Genomic DNA, 17,328 nt, shown 5'->3' on the forward strand with positions numbered 1-17,328 from the left:
TTTTGAACAATTTTATTTCCTATCTTCTTTTTTTTTTTAAATAACTTAGGGCCAATTTTTCAATAGTCAGATAAACCTCAGATAGAGCTTATTCCTAGGAATAAAAGTTTTTTTTATATTGACATTTATTCTTTTGATAGTCTAACTGACGATTGAAAAATCAGTGCTTAGTTAAACATTTATACTATAATAATAACACATCGAGGCATTAAAAAATACATTGTACAATTTCTAACTAACTAAATGTATACATAAACTTTCGCATAAGACATTTTGTTTACCAGGACGAAGGACGGACCCTCCTGGATTATTTTTATTGACCAAATTTGGTCCTTTGTTTAGAACTTTTTTAATTTTTTTGTTTTGTTTTTTTTTTTTATTAATTTAATTTAATTTTTCTAATATATTCGATTTAACGTTTCATTTTTTTATTTAGTAAAAATATTTATTTAACTTTTTAGGCATTTTATTCATTCATATGTGATTTTGTTTTCTTTAAGAAAATTATTTTATTTTTTGTGTTTAAACGCTTTGTACAATGCTTGTTCATGTTTTTTTTTTTTTTTTGACAATATTCAAAATACACACATCTATAAAAATAATAAATTAATAATAATAAAAAATATTTTTTAAAAAAATTAAAAAAATAAAAAACACAATGACAACAATTAAGATGGATAGCTTCATTTCGTAGCACGCGTTACATTTATATCTACCGACACCTTGAATATCGAGAAAGACAGACATTTCTCCAATATTTCTCACAGTGCCTTTTTTAGTGTCTTGTGGTGACTTTTGTCTTTTTCTTTACTATCAGTAAGTTGACTTGCTGATGCTACGACGTTTCTTTTTGTGGGGCTTAGATTTGACCGCTAGTTACCCGGTTTTGATCCATCGATCTATCGAATATTCCAAAGCTGATATCCAACTAAAATTTAAAAGTTTGTAGTTTTTATGTTTTTTTTGAAAATAAAATGGCTGACTTACCGTTTCTTATCCATTTCTGACTCTGTGCTAAAGTAATAGTGTCGAAGTTTTGACTCTGGTGGGATAATTTCGAATGAATTCTTGCGACCAGCTGAATTAGTTGACATCGAGGCTACCTTAAAACCTTGAAGACATGCCATTCCTATAAATATAAATAAGTAAATCAAATGTGTTTCCTCCTTAAAATGTTCATCCTACCAAAAGCCACTTTACTATTTGCATCTTGGTAGAAGTATAAACAAGCATCCTTTAGGACACAATACCTCTTCGACCAACCACACCATCGGGAACCGAGTTTCATAAGGTAGCCAAAGCAATCAGGACGATCAATTCCTCCAGGCGGGAGTTTTAAATTCCGTGAGCTGTTAAACAAAAAATCAACAAAAGTTATTTTCGTTTCCTAATCTTATTTGAGAATTTTCGTCACCTCATATCTAACCAAGGATCTGCTTGTGTAGCCGAATGCCTCATAGTTGTTATCCATCGCGATAAAATGTCCTCGGTATCAGCTGCTAGATACATTGGAATACCTTCGCCAGCTTCAATCTTAAAAGCAAAAGGCTTTCCAACACTTGTGTCGCAACGTTCAATAGTATGCTTTGCCAGGATGATTGCCCCCACAGGTTGAGTATCCTTGAACGATAAAATCATTAAAAAAAAATTGGCCTCCCAAAAGGATCAACTTACATCTTCAGTCTTGTAATAATATAAGCAATGGTCTGGTCTAAGGCAAAACCATCTTCTCACCCATTTCTTTGGGTTTGGTATTCCCTTCGCATGGCCACTTTGTCGCCAAAGATAACCTTTCTGTATAATAGGACGAGGTGAATCTTGTTTCTCGTTCATCAGGACACCAATTGTTCGTGCCACCTCCAATTCCAAAGTCTCACATCCTGCATGAGCAATTTTGACAACTTCGGTATGATGTTTGTCAAGCACCGATACTCCATTTACTGAAATTATAATATCACCAACTTCTAGACCTGAACTTTCAGCTGGAGTATCCGGTTCGATGGCAGCTACCACAACGGGTTTTGATCCGTGTATTCGGAAACCGAATTCTCCTGAATCACTTTTTACCACAATTGTTTTGTCAATTTCTGAAAGACAGATTGGAAAAATTTGAGGTTTTTAGTTGACGAAGAAAAAAACTTCTGTTTAAAAAAAAATTGGTCTAACCATTTGTTTTGGAACCTAATTTAGCTAACACATGAGCCTCCCGCGCCCAAACTACCAACATCAATTTGAAAACTTCTTCAAGTTTTCTCCGAAACGGTTCCGGTGTAGAATTTTTTGATATAAGTTCTAAAAGTTAAACATTTTGTAAGAACTTTGTCTTGAAAAAAATATGCACAATTTTTTAGCAAACCTAACATTCTGCAACGGCTGCTGTTAGTTAACTCAAAAGTGCATCGCTTGGAAAATTAATTTTTTCAAATTATAGGAACTATGAGGTGAAAAGTGCACACACGTGGTATTATTAGACAATGAACGCGCGTCACGCCAACAAAAATTGAACGACCGCTTTTGATTATTTTTAGAAAGTGAAATCAAAACATACACGCGTGTTCTTGTTTTTTTTTGAAATGCTGTTTATCTAAATGTACGATCTTCACCCAACGGCCTTTCCAAATAAACTGCACGAGCGAAAATAGAGATATATTTTTACTCAAAAAAACATTTTGTTTTTTCTCTGAAGAGCAACAAAATTGCGTGAGAGTATCTAAATTGTTGAAAAATATTTTTGAAATAGGGCCATGATATTTGTTTTTGAAAATTACGCTTGACGCCTTACGCACAATGATCTCTTGTGTGTGCTCTAAGAACATAATAAAAGTATCTATAAGTTATTTAAAGTATCTTTTTAGGGCTAGTGACTTGTTAGCTTGGCCCGGTGTGACGTTCCCGGGTTAGTTGGACCCATTTCCTGAATTAAATAATTTATTTTCAATTGAAATTGAAAATGAAATGCATGGTTGCGTTAAAATAAGAGGTTAATGTTTATTTTTTATTTATTTTTGAAGACGAAAATGGTGGGAGAAAAAATCACGTAGGTATTGTGAAGAGGTCAGAATTATGTTTGTTTGCTTTTTTTTTATTTGTTTTCAACAGAAATTAAGTAAAATTTTCCAAATTTTTGTAATTTTGTTTAAGAAAAAGAAAGGCAAAACTCAACCATGAATACACAACACATTGATCTCTTTCAGACTTTTTTTTCTTTATTTGTGTAAATTGATAACACTCTTTATCCTGGCCCCTTTGACTTTATGACTTTGGATATTGCCATTGGAAAAGCCAGTGACCAACAAAAGATTTTTTTAATTTCAATACGCTCACAAAACCTGGATTTGGATTTAGACACAAAAATCGGTTATATGAACCTTCACACCTTCAGTTATTAGAAAAATTCTAGCTTCTACAATTTTCAGCAGATTTGAGAAGAATAAAAAAAATTTAAAAAAATTTTACCCAAATACAACCAAAATACAGAAACTAAAAGTAAAATTCCAATTCAATTTTTGTATTTATAACCAAATGTTCGAATTTCTACCTGAGCTGAATTGTTTAAAATTTATTTTTCAACCAATTTGCATAAGAAATAAGTTGAATGAAAAAATATATACATAACATAAGTACATTAGGACGATCGTTATTTTTGAATCAAGTTAATAAGTGTAAAAACTGTTTCTAAATAATAAAAAAAAACCTCAAATTTTTTCAGATTTTTATTTCGACATTAGATGGCGCTCCAAGCAGGTTTAAGTTTGTTAGCATTTAAAATAGGTATGTGTTGAATTATGAGGCTATTTGTTTAGATATAGACTTAAATTTAAAAGTTTTTGATGAGGTTCTTGTCTACATTAAAAAACGTTTTCATAAAGGTATAAATCATTTTTCTACACCCAGGGGTTTGGTCAAAGTATGCATGTTTTTTTTTTGGCAATATTTTTTTTTTGTTCATGCTATTTCATATGAATTTTAATTTAAATTTAAGTCCATCAGCCCTATTGTGCTATTCGATTCACGTGAAAGTCTTAAACAAGAAGTATTTAAAAGGTGCTTAAAATTAAATCTAGACAATTTTTTTTTTCTTTAGAATTTCTAAAACAGACGGGAACAATACATTGCTATCGAAAGTTAGAAGTTTTTCAAAACCAATTTAACATGATTAAGGAAGGGAATCCTTTGATTCACGTAAATCGAATAGCAGAATAGGGCTGTATATTAGGGTGTGTCAAAATGCAAAAGTATGGAATTTTCAAATGTAATAGCTTTTAAAAGTTGCATTGCTTATCAAAATTAAATCCTGCGTTTACAATTTTCATTTTAATTAATATCTTTGGCTCGCTCAAAATATAGGAAGAAATCGAAGAAATTTGGATTTTTAGAGATTTTTGAAATATATGTTTGGATACAAAAACAAATATATTAAATATTTTTAGGCTTTGACTTGAAAGATTATACCACGAAAAAACTTTTAAGCTTATATTTGTTGAAATTGAACACTTAGTAAAGAAGCTGCGAAAAATAAGCGAAGGAAAATAAATCATTTTTTCATATAAAATCGATTTTTTCTTAACAAATTCAACCGATTTGAGCGAGCCAAAGACGAACGGTATTATAATTTTTTTTTACATATTATGAAACCTTAGACCCTAATAAAGCTTTTGACCACTATTACATTGCAAAATTAGAGTACTTTTTTTCTGCCATACAAAAGTGACACAACCTACTGTATATTTAAAAAATGGTCTCATAAGTCAAAACATACCTATTTCAAATGATAAAAAATTTTAACCCTCTTGGGGCACCATCTAGTGTCAAAATAAAAATCTGAAAAAAATTAGAGTTTTTTTTTTATTATTTTGAAACAGTTTTTACACTTAGGAACTTGATTCTCGATAAAAACCTAAATAACGAACGCCCTTATGTAAATATAATTTTAAAATATCATAAAAATAGGTTTTTTTTTTAAATCAATGCCGAAGTCGAGAAAATGTGCAAAAACAGAAAAAAAAACATTTAAAAATGTTTGATGACAAAAAATATTGGAAATTATGCTTACATCAACAAATATCATATCAAAACAAATCAACCAGCTTATTTGGGGCATCTAATAACATGCAAGTGGTTTTGTAAAGGTCGGTAAATGTTGCTTTTACCCAAAACGGCAGAATATCTGAATCGGACCCTGTGTTTATTAATATTTTTTTGAGAACGGTAAACATTATAAACAACATTTATCGCAGCGAAATCGTTTCCTTTTCAAACTACTGAATAGAAAATTAAATACAGGTAAGATAATTTGATTAAAAATGAAACTGATCATTAAGAGTCGAATTTGTGTATTGTATTTCGCGATAAAATCTGAGACTTTTAATTTTAATTGTAAGACAAATAATTTTTATTATTATTATTTAAATAAAATCTTCAGTGCTTTCAACTTTCAGTACCTTCACTTCACTATCAAAAACCTTTTGTATTATTGAGCACCACTCGCTGTCGCACTTCACTTACACAATGCATCAATAAAACATTTACAATTTTCTTAATAAATTCATTAAAGTTTTAAAATATTCTTAAAAAATTCATTAAAGTTTTAAAAAACATTTATTAGCTGCGTTCCTTTGGAAATATATATCTACTTTTTAGTACTTTAAACTACTTTGAACTACTTTTGCTATACTGAAAAAGTAGTTCAAAGCAGCTTTAAGTACTAAAAAGTAGATAAATATTTCCAAAGGAACGCAGCTATTAATGAACTGAACATACTTGTAGTTACTTTTTAAATTCAAAAAGTAGTGAAGAATTCAAAATGATAAAGAAGCAAGTGCGAAAACATTCAAAACTAAAAATAGTTATTAAAAAGAAACCGAATTTCGTCCTTAATTATTCCCAAAATCCTAATTCTTAAGCTTAAGGGTGGAAGATTTAGCTATTGGGGATTTGGATTGATTTTAAATAACGAACTACATGAATGCCGTAAGAATCTTGCTGGGTTTTAGACACATTACAAACGAATTTTCAAACCCACCCAAAACCACTTTTAGGACCCTATTACATTGAAATATTTCAAATACTTGACGTGCCCGAGCAAGAACATTGACTCTAAATCGGATTAAAAACAAAAAATTTCTTTTGAAGGCATATTAAGAGGGAAGAGAAACGAGAAATCGTCTGAGAAAATTTATTCCTAAACAAGGTTATATTAAGAATGATTGACTAGCCTAGTTAAATGGGCCTTATACTCATCATATCATAGTTTAAAAGACATTTTAAAACTTACTAAAGGAGTTAGTTTTCTGTCGATGGTACATTTCCAATGTGCATCTTCTTTGAACCAATCTATGCAGAATGACTTGATATTTGGAATGGAAATTCTTTTCCGATTCGGTTGATCCACGACGATCTCGTTGTCGATCTATAAAAAGAACGCAATTAACTATGACAAATAATTCAAAATTTAGAAGATTTAGAAATATCCATACCAAAAGTCTGATGATCCAATTGAATCCACACATCAATATCTGTTAGCCGTGTATAACGACTATTATCATAATTACCACGATAGACACACTGATCCTTATCAACAACTGTTTCATTTGGCAGCACACAAGGACTCGACCCAGCAGGTCTCAATACAGGAGGACTCTGCGAGCTATTATCCTTGCCACGTTCTTCACTCTGAAACCAAACAAAAAGTGCTTAAATTAATAAATCCATTTATAAAAGACCTACCTTAGCTCTAATATTCTCCTGCCGGCTCTTATAGTGTCTACCACGATCACCACCATGTCTCTCCTCCGACCGGAACCGCTTGTCCATTTTCTTATACAAACGCTGCGAGGTTTTCGTTGTAACTGGTGAATCGGCAAAATCAGCGGGCGGCTTTACAATGTCCAGTTCGTCATCGTCCTGCTCTATAGCTGCTATTGATTCCTGTGACCCAGATGCATTAACAATCTCAACTTCTTTACCACAGTGTAAACAATGTACTTGCTGATCAATTCCTACTCCTCCATCGGCTTCGCTGTAAAAAACTGAATCCGAGCCCGGTGAAACCGAACGCAACGATTCAATGGACTTGGCCTTGAGTTGATTGCCAGAACTTTGTGATGATTTCAATGGACTCGTGATGGTTGCCACATCTTGTGGCGGCGGCGGCGGCTTGTAGTCTGAACTCCTTCCTGGTACACTGATTGCCTTCTGTTTGCGTGGGGTGCATTCGTCCCTCGATGATCGGCGGAATTGTCTTCGTATTTTAGGACGGAACCTTTTCATTTTGCTGGGACTTGCACCATCGATGGTCGCGATGACGGCTGTTGTTGCTACGGCGGCATTTGTGTTCGTTGTTAACTGTCCTTCCGGTGAAACCTGAGCAACAGGTTTCGGAGAAAGAACGGTTTTTTTAATGGGACTTGTTAGGGCTCGGAGATTCTCCCGTTCAATGTCCAGCTTCATTGATGACTTTCTCCGGCGGCGGTCTTCTTCGGCTCGATGTCGTCGAAATTTGGACAATTTAGGATCTTCTTCATGTGGAGGACTCTCATAGTACCCAGACGATGAGTACCGTTTCTCACTTCGTTCATCATCCGATACCGATTCAGCTTTCTTCTTTACCGAAATCGAAGCACCCTGTTTGCTAGATGTTGCTGAAACTCCTTTCGAAGAGGACGCCACACTTTGTCTGGGAGCAATAGTGACAGTTTTGGGTGGGGATACTGCAATCGGAAGTGGTGGACTTTCTTCTTTAAGTGGAGTAATTTGTGTCGATTGTCCACCGGCAATGTTATAGCTTCCAGAAGAGGTACTGCATATAGAATGCGATGGGGACTGCTTCACCATCTCAGATTTTGGAGATAATGGCGATTGCACTAGAACTCCCGGTAATTGTTCGTCTATTGTTGGGGCATCTTCAGAAAGTCCATCTCCCCGAGTGGAATACAGCGAAGAAGCACTCTCAAATGAAGACCCATCATGAGTTCGTTCTGTCTGGGAACTTTGAGCTGAAACTGGAAAGCAATTTGATTCAGTAAACTTGTAATGGACGGGGAGAAACATATTGGAAGCACACATGACTACACTGCAAGCAGTTCACCAAGCAACAACAAATACCTCTGTCTAAGTGGCTAGACCATCACATAACATATGCAAGGCTCAATACAGAGAAATACACACACAAAACATCAAATCTAGTATTTTTTGTGATAAAAGTTTGCAAACCTGGTACTTGTGTGGTTGATGACGAGCTTGTTGTAGTAGGTGGCGTCTTCATACCTGGCGTGCGTCTTGAGGTGTCCGTGCACGTGATGTATTCATCTGTGTTGGTACTACATTCTGAAAGGTCGGTGTTGTTGGTCTTCACCGACGAGTCCCGACGGCTATAGATGTGGTATTCTGGTTGCATTTGACTAGTTACCGTTATCGATGTGTCTAGGAATCTGGAAGATCAAAGAGGTTTTGTGAGTATTCAAGAGATAAGGTTTCTTCATCACTTACCTATTTGACACATAGATAGGATCTGGAGCTGGTGACATCGTCCTTGAGAGTCGCCTAATATTCACCGGAGATGGAAGTTCAGGATGAGCCCGAATCGCAATAGTTGGAGTGACAGCAATCGTTGGTGAGGGTTGCTTCAAACATGGCACAGTCAGACTTTTGCTTTGCGTTGGATCTTTAACACCTTTCGAGGTGGCAACTTGAATTGCCATTGGCTTTGGAGGAACTAAGAACGTTGGACTATGGTCGGACATCTGTTCATCGAAATCAATGAAGTCAGTGTCTATGGAACTTCGTTGTTGGTGCTGCAGTAGTAAGTTTTTCCTTTTCGATGATGGCGTCAGAAGATGCGATGTTGAACCTTTGTCACTTTCTTCACGGGGCTCTACAGTGACTACAGTCACTTGGGAGTCATTCCAGAGTCCATCGGAATGATCTCGTGTTAGATCATTGGCCAGTGAGTCGGATGATGGATAGGTTGATGTATTGGCTAAGAGCTCCTCTTGGCAGGGTGAAGGTGGCGCTGATTTGGCCAATCTCGCTTCGTTGGAAGTGTTTGGATCTTCCAAGCTGATTGATCTTTTTCGGAACATGTCTCGTTTGCTTCCTTCCTTCGGTTGGTCTGGAGGGGAAAGACTGGTTACAGTTGGTATAGGTTTTACATCTTTTAGTGGAAGATTTTGGTACAAATGTTCGTCGTTGTCTTCTTCTTCAGCTGTACTTGATGAAGCATGGTTTGTCGAAATTGTGGCAAGATGGACAGCTTCTTTTTGGGCGGCTTCTTGCCGTCGCCTTCGTTCGTGAAGAATTTCCCCGTCCGATGAGGTTTTGGTGAGTTTTTTCTTGTTTATTTTCGGACTTGGTTTTGGCGAGGCATGGGGCTTGAAATCTATGAAGATCTCTTTTTCTTCTTCGGGTTCTGGTTTGGGTTCTTCTTTTTTACTAATTACAACTGGTAATGACTGTGGTTGTGCCTGAGGCTGTGGCTGTGATTGAAGCTGCTGTTGTGCATGCATTTTTGACTCAGAAATTTTGGTCTTGACAATGGATGTGGGCGCACCAGGGAAAGGAATTATAAACGGTTGCATTGGCATTGATTTGCGACGCAGTGAGTCACGTGAAAACGCATTATCTGAAGCACGTTGACCAGTCATGGATGATCTTCGTTGTTCGCTCCACGACTGGCGATGGATTTCCAGCTTTTCCAGCAAATCTTCTCCCCTGTATTCCCTCACTCCATCACTCAAGAGTTCCGGGCATTCTGTAATGTGCCGACAACTCTCGTGATTCTGCATCGTGTCACGTCGTGGCAAGCTATGAGTATAAGTCTCAACATCCAACCTGTGCTGACCACAAGCTCGACGTGGCAAACTATTTCGTTCAAAATCAAAATTTGGTCCTTCATAGTCAGTCACACTGCCAGCATTCGAAGATCCATCATACCCGGGACCATAAATTGATTGCGAGGCGTGAATGCTCTGGGAAGACGATCTAGATCTAGAGACGTGTTGTGATTGTTGTGAATGATCTTCTGGGCCCCGATGATGGTGTTGTCGGCTACTATTACTCATCGACAATGCTGATTCGTTGTCTGTAGCTCTGAAAGAGTAAACGCTTTCTTGAGATTGCTTCCTGGGCAAATTACTCATGTATAGGTCATTTGCGTTGACTGCCTTCAAATGGGACGATATGTTTATTGGCGGTGGTGGTTCATAGTACTTAATGTTAGTTTGTTCTTCACCAATGTTATTTTGTAGAGTCATTGATGGAGATCGTGGAGGTTCTTCGGACTGTGTGCGATGTAATTGTTCATGATCAATTGGTCTGAAATTAAATTATGTTAGTAGGTTGGAGGAATTTCTTTTGGTATTGGTGGTCTAAGTGACTTACAGTTTATGTTTGTCAGCTGATAGATAATCGCCAGATTGTCCACTTACTGCACGACCATTATTCATTTCCGACAAGCTTTTAGTAAGTTTCCTTCCATTTAAAATGCCATTCGTTTGAGCTCCTTGGGAAACAACTTTGACCTGAAAAATATAAAAGAAAAAGAAAATATCTACATTTAATAAGGAATTTACATTTTTGCAGTAGAATTTAAATTTCAATTCGATATGTTTCTTGAAAAGTGTGCTAAGTTTTGAAACAGAGAAGATTGTTTTTAAATTTGTTAAAAAATAAACGTGATTTCATAAAAATGAGTAAAAAAAAACGACCCTTTAAAGGAATTGGTTGTATTGAAATGCTTCCAATTATTTAACAGTTTATGATCCTGATGTGTTGTCTGAAATAGAGAAATATCTAATCTACCATGTTTTTTTTTCCACTAAGTTTCGAACGATTCAGAGTATTATCTGAAATGAATTTATCATTCAATTGGAGATAAACAAGAAATCGCTCTATGAATGCATTTAAACCCAGAAATGTCAAATTTGCGATAGTTTAATTCTATGATTTCAAAATATTTGCTATTGAAAACATGCTTGTGGAAGAAAATACAGCTGAAAAGTAACAAGTTCAAGAGATAACTTATTATATAATTTTGGTCATTCAAATTCATGAGAATCAACAAGAACGAACATTTTAGTTTTAGTATTTCAACTGGACGATGAATTCGAATAGGTTCAAACGAATTTCTTCTTTTATAATAATATCCTTGATGACAATTCTTGAAAACCTACGATGGAGAAGATCTGGAAAAGCGAATTGACTTTGAGAAAAACTCCAATTCTAAAACATTAACTTAATCGAAAAGATGATTGATAGATTCGGAATAGTACAGTTAAATTAGGGATTTAAAAAAAATTATTACACTCATGAAACTTTGCAAAAAATTGCTATTGGGATAAGAACCAAGAATAAAAAAAGTCTATACAAAAAAAAAAAATGGGTGTGAAGGTGTTTTTTCGCCGACAAGAGGGAGGGGGTGAAGGTCAAAAATATATTGAAAACATTTTATGTAGAATATCATCATATGAAACATGTTTTTAAAGTCTTTTTTGATGCTGAATCTAATGACATAAAAATAACGTCAATACGATTGCTCTAAGAAAAGTTATTATTAAATTATCCAAACCCATGTGAAAAACAAGATACATTGATTAAATTCGGGATGAAGGTTTAAGATAAAGCAGGGACCAAGAATTCATAAAGTTTCTAAGAATATTTTTGGTGAAAGGGTATTTTCTCGATGGGTTGAGTTATGTGTGAGAAAGGTATTGTAACAGCTGACATGAATTTTGATAATTTTTTAAATTTGTTGAAAAAGTTTCGTTTCATATAAAAGCTAAGAATCTAAAAAGTCTACAAAATTAAATTGAGAAGTTTTTTTTTTAAGAAATGATGAAATTCGGAGTTAGTACCACAAAAACTGGGACAAACATGTTACACCAATGAAAACTGGTACAAATGCTTTATTTTAAACAGAAACTAAGAATCTAAGCAAATGTACAAATATTTTGGGTGTATGGGTGCCTTTTTAGGAAATAAGGAAAATCGGCGATAAGTCCGATAAAATCAATGGTATAAAAGGCATTTTTTACATGTGAAAGGGTGTTTTTTTTTTTAGGTGCAGAGAAAATTTGGGTATATTGGATAAAAATGAGTAATAATAGTGGTACCCTATTGAAATTCAGCAACTACCTATGATACTTTTGAGATTAGGAACAAGAATCTAAAGTGTCTATAAGAATATCATGGTTAAAAGGGTGTTTTTTTGAGTGAAAAAAAAATGAAAAATCACGCTAATGATATTTGGTGAAAACTTTGAATTTAGGATTGAAAGCAAGAATAAAGAGTTATCATAAAAAATTTAGGTGAAAGGGTTTTTTTTTTTCGAAGAGACAGTAAAATCTGTAATTGGTCCCAAAAAGCCAATGGCTCAAGTGCTTGGTTCGAAAGGCCTGTTGTACATCAACTACATTCAACTTAAGGATCCATAAGTAGAGAAAATATGGGTATATTGGATAAAAATGAGTAATAATAGTGATACCCTATTGAAATTCAGCAATTATGTTACTTTTGAGATTAGGAACAAGAATCTAAATTGTCTATAAGAATATCATGGTTAAAAGGATGTTTTTTGAGTGAAAACAAAAATGAAAACGTTGAATTTAGGATTGAAAGCAAGAATAAAGAGTTTTCATAAACAAATTTAGGTGAAAGGGTGTTTTTTTTTTTTCGAAGAGACAGTAAAATCTGTAATTGGTCCCAAAAAGCCAATGGCTCAAGTGCTTGGTTCGAAAGGCCTGTTGTACATCAACTACATTCAACTTAAGGATCCATAAGTTTGAATTATGAACTAATATGAATAAATACTAGAGCTGTTATGACTAAATCAAAATATCAATACTTACCCTGTGAACAGTGCGAGGACTCAATGCCAAATTATATGGGACTCCCTCTTTCTTTGCTGCAGCATATCCCTCAGTCTGAGTTGCCTGGGTCTTCATGGCATTTCTCTTGATTTTCTCCACAAGAATCACCTCAGCTGCTGATGGAGATTTCTGGGCAGTAGCAATACTACCCATATTTCCCATATTACTCATATTTCCCATATTTGCAGCATTAAGCTCTGCAATAGATCCTCGATTAACTTGCATCATTGATATTAATTCCTCGTTGGTTGGATGGTGTTGTGCTGCTACCAATTCATGCTGATGCATTGGAACCAGTATTTGATTTGGATGATGAATGTGATAAGCCGGTTGTTGAATTATCTGAGTGTGCTGATGCGGATGCGGTATAATGTGATGGTGTGAAGTTCTGGTAACAAATGCAGTTGGATGTTGAGCTGGCTCATAAATAGGTCCAGCATTCATGATTGGCTTCTTGCCGCCAATGAGGCGTTCTTGACTTCGGGCTCCTTTCATGCGACCAGATGAACGAAGTGATGCTTCATCAAAGGATGTCAAAGTGTGTGATCGAGCAAAACTTACGTGTTTTGTCCTAAATTGGATAGAATTATGAAGGATTTTTTCGTTTAGTTAAAAATGTTTGTTGGATTGAATGGATTTGTACCTTGGAGTTGGTGGTCCACTAGGGGCATTAGTTGGTGGGGGAGGAGGTGGTGGGAGACCAACATGCGCTGGACATCGATAAACACTGTTAAAAATGGTTAAAATGATGTGTTTCAATGAAATGAACTTTTAACTCTCTAACTATCTCACTCAATTTAATGATATTTAATAGGCTAAGGTTCTAAAATGTATCTTAAAATGCTAAGAAATTGATATAATGCATTGTTTAAATCCCTCATAATGCGTGTAAAGGTGTTTATTTTATATAAAAATACCAAAGAACGGTATATAAAAGTAGTTAGAAGTTAGACAAAAAGCAAAAACAAAAAAAAAACGTTCTTTCTAACACGAATTTTTTTTTCCTTATATACATATATTACGAGTACATACCAGGTAATATGTTCTGAATTGTGGTTCAAATACTGCGGTTGTTTGTAGCCTCTCACTATAAAGGCTTCTTGCTGGAAGCTGGATTCCGGCAATGACAGTTTTTTGTATATATATATAACAACAAAACACACATAAATGTCTGTTCTCTATACAGAAAGTGAGTTTTTGTTTAAAAATTTTCTACAGATTTTTTTTTTAACAAAAAAAGCTAGAAAGCAAGTTGGCTTTTTTACGGTGGCAGGTTTTTATATATAATTTTTTTAAGCCAAGTTCCTACAAAAAGCAAGCTGATACACACATAAAGGGTTTGGATGTTATACATTAAGGCGTTATTCTTCAGACTTTTGCCGGTCTTTCTAATTTTCATGCCGGCAAAAATATATTTTATTTTTTTTTTTAGAGCAAACTAATTATTGGGAATTATGATGCGTTAGAAAAAGGTATAAAAATATTGAATTTGCTACTACATCAATAATACAAAAATCTGTTGGAAATAATTTTACACAAACCCTAGATCTTTGGGGCGAAGATTAGAGTCGTCAATAATTTGTGTTGGTTCAATCCATGAATAACGATCTGGTGCATTATCATTACTGGTACCACATTTCGCTGTTATCAATATGGAAGCAGGTTGTCTTCGAAAATAGGAACTGTCTTGGTCATCTTCAGGTGGTTTCTGTTCTGGTGAACAGTGATGGTGGTAGCTGTGAAAAATAAATAGAAAGAGCTTTGTATTTTGGTGATTTTTAAATAATGCGATTTGGTAGTATACAGATAAATTGCAAAAGTGAAAGAAAATTTAGACTACAAACAATGGACAAAGATTTCAATGCATTGAGGTTTCTCAAGATCTTTAAATAACATTAGTTTACAAAAAAATAAAAATTTATTGGACACCAAGTGCCTTTATATTTTTCGTATAGATTTGAGCCCAGAAAACTCGAAAATCTTATCTAAAAAAATGTTAATGGATAAGTTTTCGAGATATGATTTTTCAAAGTGTTTTTGTCGTTGTTTTTACCAGCATGCTTAGTATTCGGGCTATATCTTGATTAATAATAAATTAATCTGAACACGAAAACCAGCAAACAAAACAACTTTTCTGCGTCACTTCAGATTTTTAAAGACAATGTATCAAAACATTTAAAATTTTTTTAAGGAATTTTTAAACTAAATTTTTGCCAAAAAAAAATTTCTTACTGAAAGAAAAAAATCAAAATCTTTCGATTTCTCATAGTGTAGTTCACTTTCTGACAAAGATAACAAGACAATTTTCTTGAAAATCTATGCATAAACTATAAAGATATGACCATTTTTGTAACGATCAATATTTTCGAATCTTTTTGTAACTTTTTTGATATTTTGTCTATAACATGAAAAGCAAGCCCAATTTGAAAACTTATGTATCCCTTTGAAAAGTTTAAAAATTAAATTATTGTAAAAAAAACTTAAGAAAAACTATTCAAAAACGAGAAAAAAAAACGACATTTTTGATGTTTTTACTAAATAGTCTATTTTTATATTTTGAGCATTTATAGATATTGAACATGTAACTGAGAAAAGAAGGTACTTTATTTCTTCAACATAATGATTACAAAAATTAAATACGGCTAAATTTGGATAAAATAAGGGCTTTCAAAATCTACCTTTTTTGCTCTTTTTGAGCCATTTTTCTTTAATTCTTCGGAAAATGCTGTATTTTCAACTTCAATTAAACAAAGATAGTGAACTGATCATCTTCTTCTGATCATTGACTTCCAGAATTGGCTTTTAACTACGATTAACAACACGTTTTTTTTAGTTGTTTTTTGTTATTTGGAAAATTTTTCAAAGATGACTCGATGAAGTAAAAAAGGAATTTCTCTGAACAGATGAATTAATTCAGATAGAACCAAGTGCTATATATAAATCTTATACTCATCCATAAATCAAATCTCATTTTTTACAGAAATATCTAAAACATTCAGTACATTTGAAAATCAAATCAAATTGTCAAAAATCCTTCAAGACATAAGATTTGAAAAAAAAATTCAATTAAATTAAAATTCAAACCTGCCAAAAATGTGTCTAAAATTAAATCTAAAAATAAAATTTAACTTACCGAGGATATTTGTAGAATGGAGCATAATCTGCAATATTCTCATCAGAGGGTGCTCTCCTACCCACACAAACGCCCAAAAATGATTGCGGAGCTCCACGGCTTGAAAAACAACCGAAAAAACGTTCCCTCCTTGGACGTTCAATCGTATTAAGTTGTCTATCCGTAAGGCAATACTAAAAATACACACATAACAAAAACAGAAAAAAACACAAATATTTTCCTCCAAATTAGATCAAAATACAAATTCAATTATATGTACATATAGGTACAATTTTTAAAACGTAAGAATTCCATATAACAACACACAAACCTGCTCCCTAATATCACCCTTCGAATATACCGAAGTCTTATGGTACAAATCCGATGGAGATTGTGTTCGTGTCCTTCGTCTGCCCATATTTTCATCCTCTGAATCGTAACATCTTTCAACTTGATACGAATTCGACTGCAACAAAAAAAAAAAAAATGTATAAGAAAATGAAAATTAATTTTATAAGAAAAAAAAGAAAAGAAGAAAAAAAACTATGATAAGTACCTTAGCTGATGTTTCGATATTCCCTAGTGAAATTGCATGATGCAGTCCTGCAAAATAGAAGATACCAAAGGTAATTTTCTTATTTAGTTCACAGTAATTTTCACCAAATTCAATTTAAAAAAACACAATCGATAGCATTCAAATGAATCTTAATTGAGGTTAATGGAGCACAAGATAGGTACCCTCCTGTTCTATGGGTTTACACGTTGCAAATGACGTCATTGCAATTTCTTGCACACTATACACAGAGTTTTATTTACGAGGAGCCCAAGAAATTCCATCGCAAAGCACTTATCAAAAACAACAACAACAAAAACAAGAGCTCAATGTGAAACATGTTTGCTTTGAAAACCGATGTTTACTTTCGGATTCATCACAAAACAAAAAAACATCACCATCACAGAAACAACAAAGGAAAACTCATCTGGAATGAAATGAGAAAACCGCCGCCGTTGCTGTCGCCGCCGCCACTATATGTCCAGTAGAGCTTACAAGTCTCCCTCGCCTTTCTCCTCACCTCTGCCAAATCCAATTGTTTATAAAATTCCCAAATTAAATGAGAAAAAACAATAAATTCTTGTTTGACACAAAAGTGTAACAGCTTCTCTAAGGGATGGATGCAAGAGAGAGCATTGAGAATTGAGAAACTCCTGCATACCTTTAAACAACAGGAGTCACTAGTACGCGTGTGCGTTCCAATCGGGGATGCTGCAGAGTACCCTTAACCAGTCAAGCATCCCCTCTCTTGCACAGATACAGCTGATTTATTTCTATACCCTTAGAATTATTGAATTCCA

The 17,328-nt window shown here is 34.1% G+C and overlaps 1 protein-coding gene across 1 annotated transcript; it reads right to left on the reverse strand.

The window, feature by feature from the left end:
* Positions 1-353: 353 nt before the first annotated feature.
* On the reverse strand, positions 354-16,926 carry LOC129906427 (uncharacterized). The gene is made up of 20 exons (XM_055982200.1): positions 16,714-16,926; positions 16,532-16,578; positions 16,307-16,441; positions 15,997-16,169; positions 14,405-14,599; positions 13,896-13,973; positions 13,507-13,590; positions 12,843-13,434; positions 10,378-10,517; positions 8,488-10,311; positions 8,266-8,429; positions 6,727-8,000; positions 6,477-6,672; positions 6,275-6,409; positions 2,167-2,298; positions 1,675-2,087; positions 1,415-1,620; positions 1,186-1,349; positions 988-1,129; positions 354-928 (listed from the first exon to the last, which is right to left on the reverse strand). Exons 1-20 carry the CDS (start codon positions 16,751-16,753, stop codon positions 877-879), a joined length of 6,186 nt encoding a protein of 2,061 aa, XP_055838175.1. The 5' UTR covers positions 16,754-16,926; the 3' UTR covers positions 354-876.
* Between the last annotated feature and the right edge of the window lie 402 nt (positions 16,927-17,328).

Source organism: Episyrphus balteatus, chromosome 1 (assembly GCF_945859705.1).
Source record: "Episyrphus balteatus chromosome 1, idEpiBalt1.1, whole genome shotgun sequence".
NCBI lineage: Eukaryota > Metazoa > Arthropoda > Insecta > Diptera > Syrphidae > Episyrphus > Episyrphus balteatus.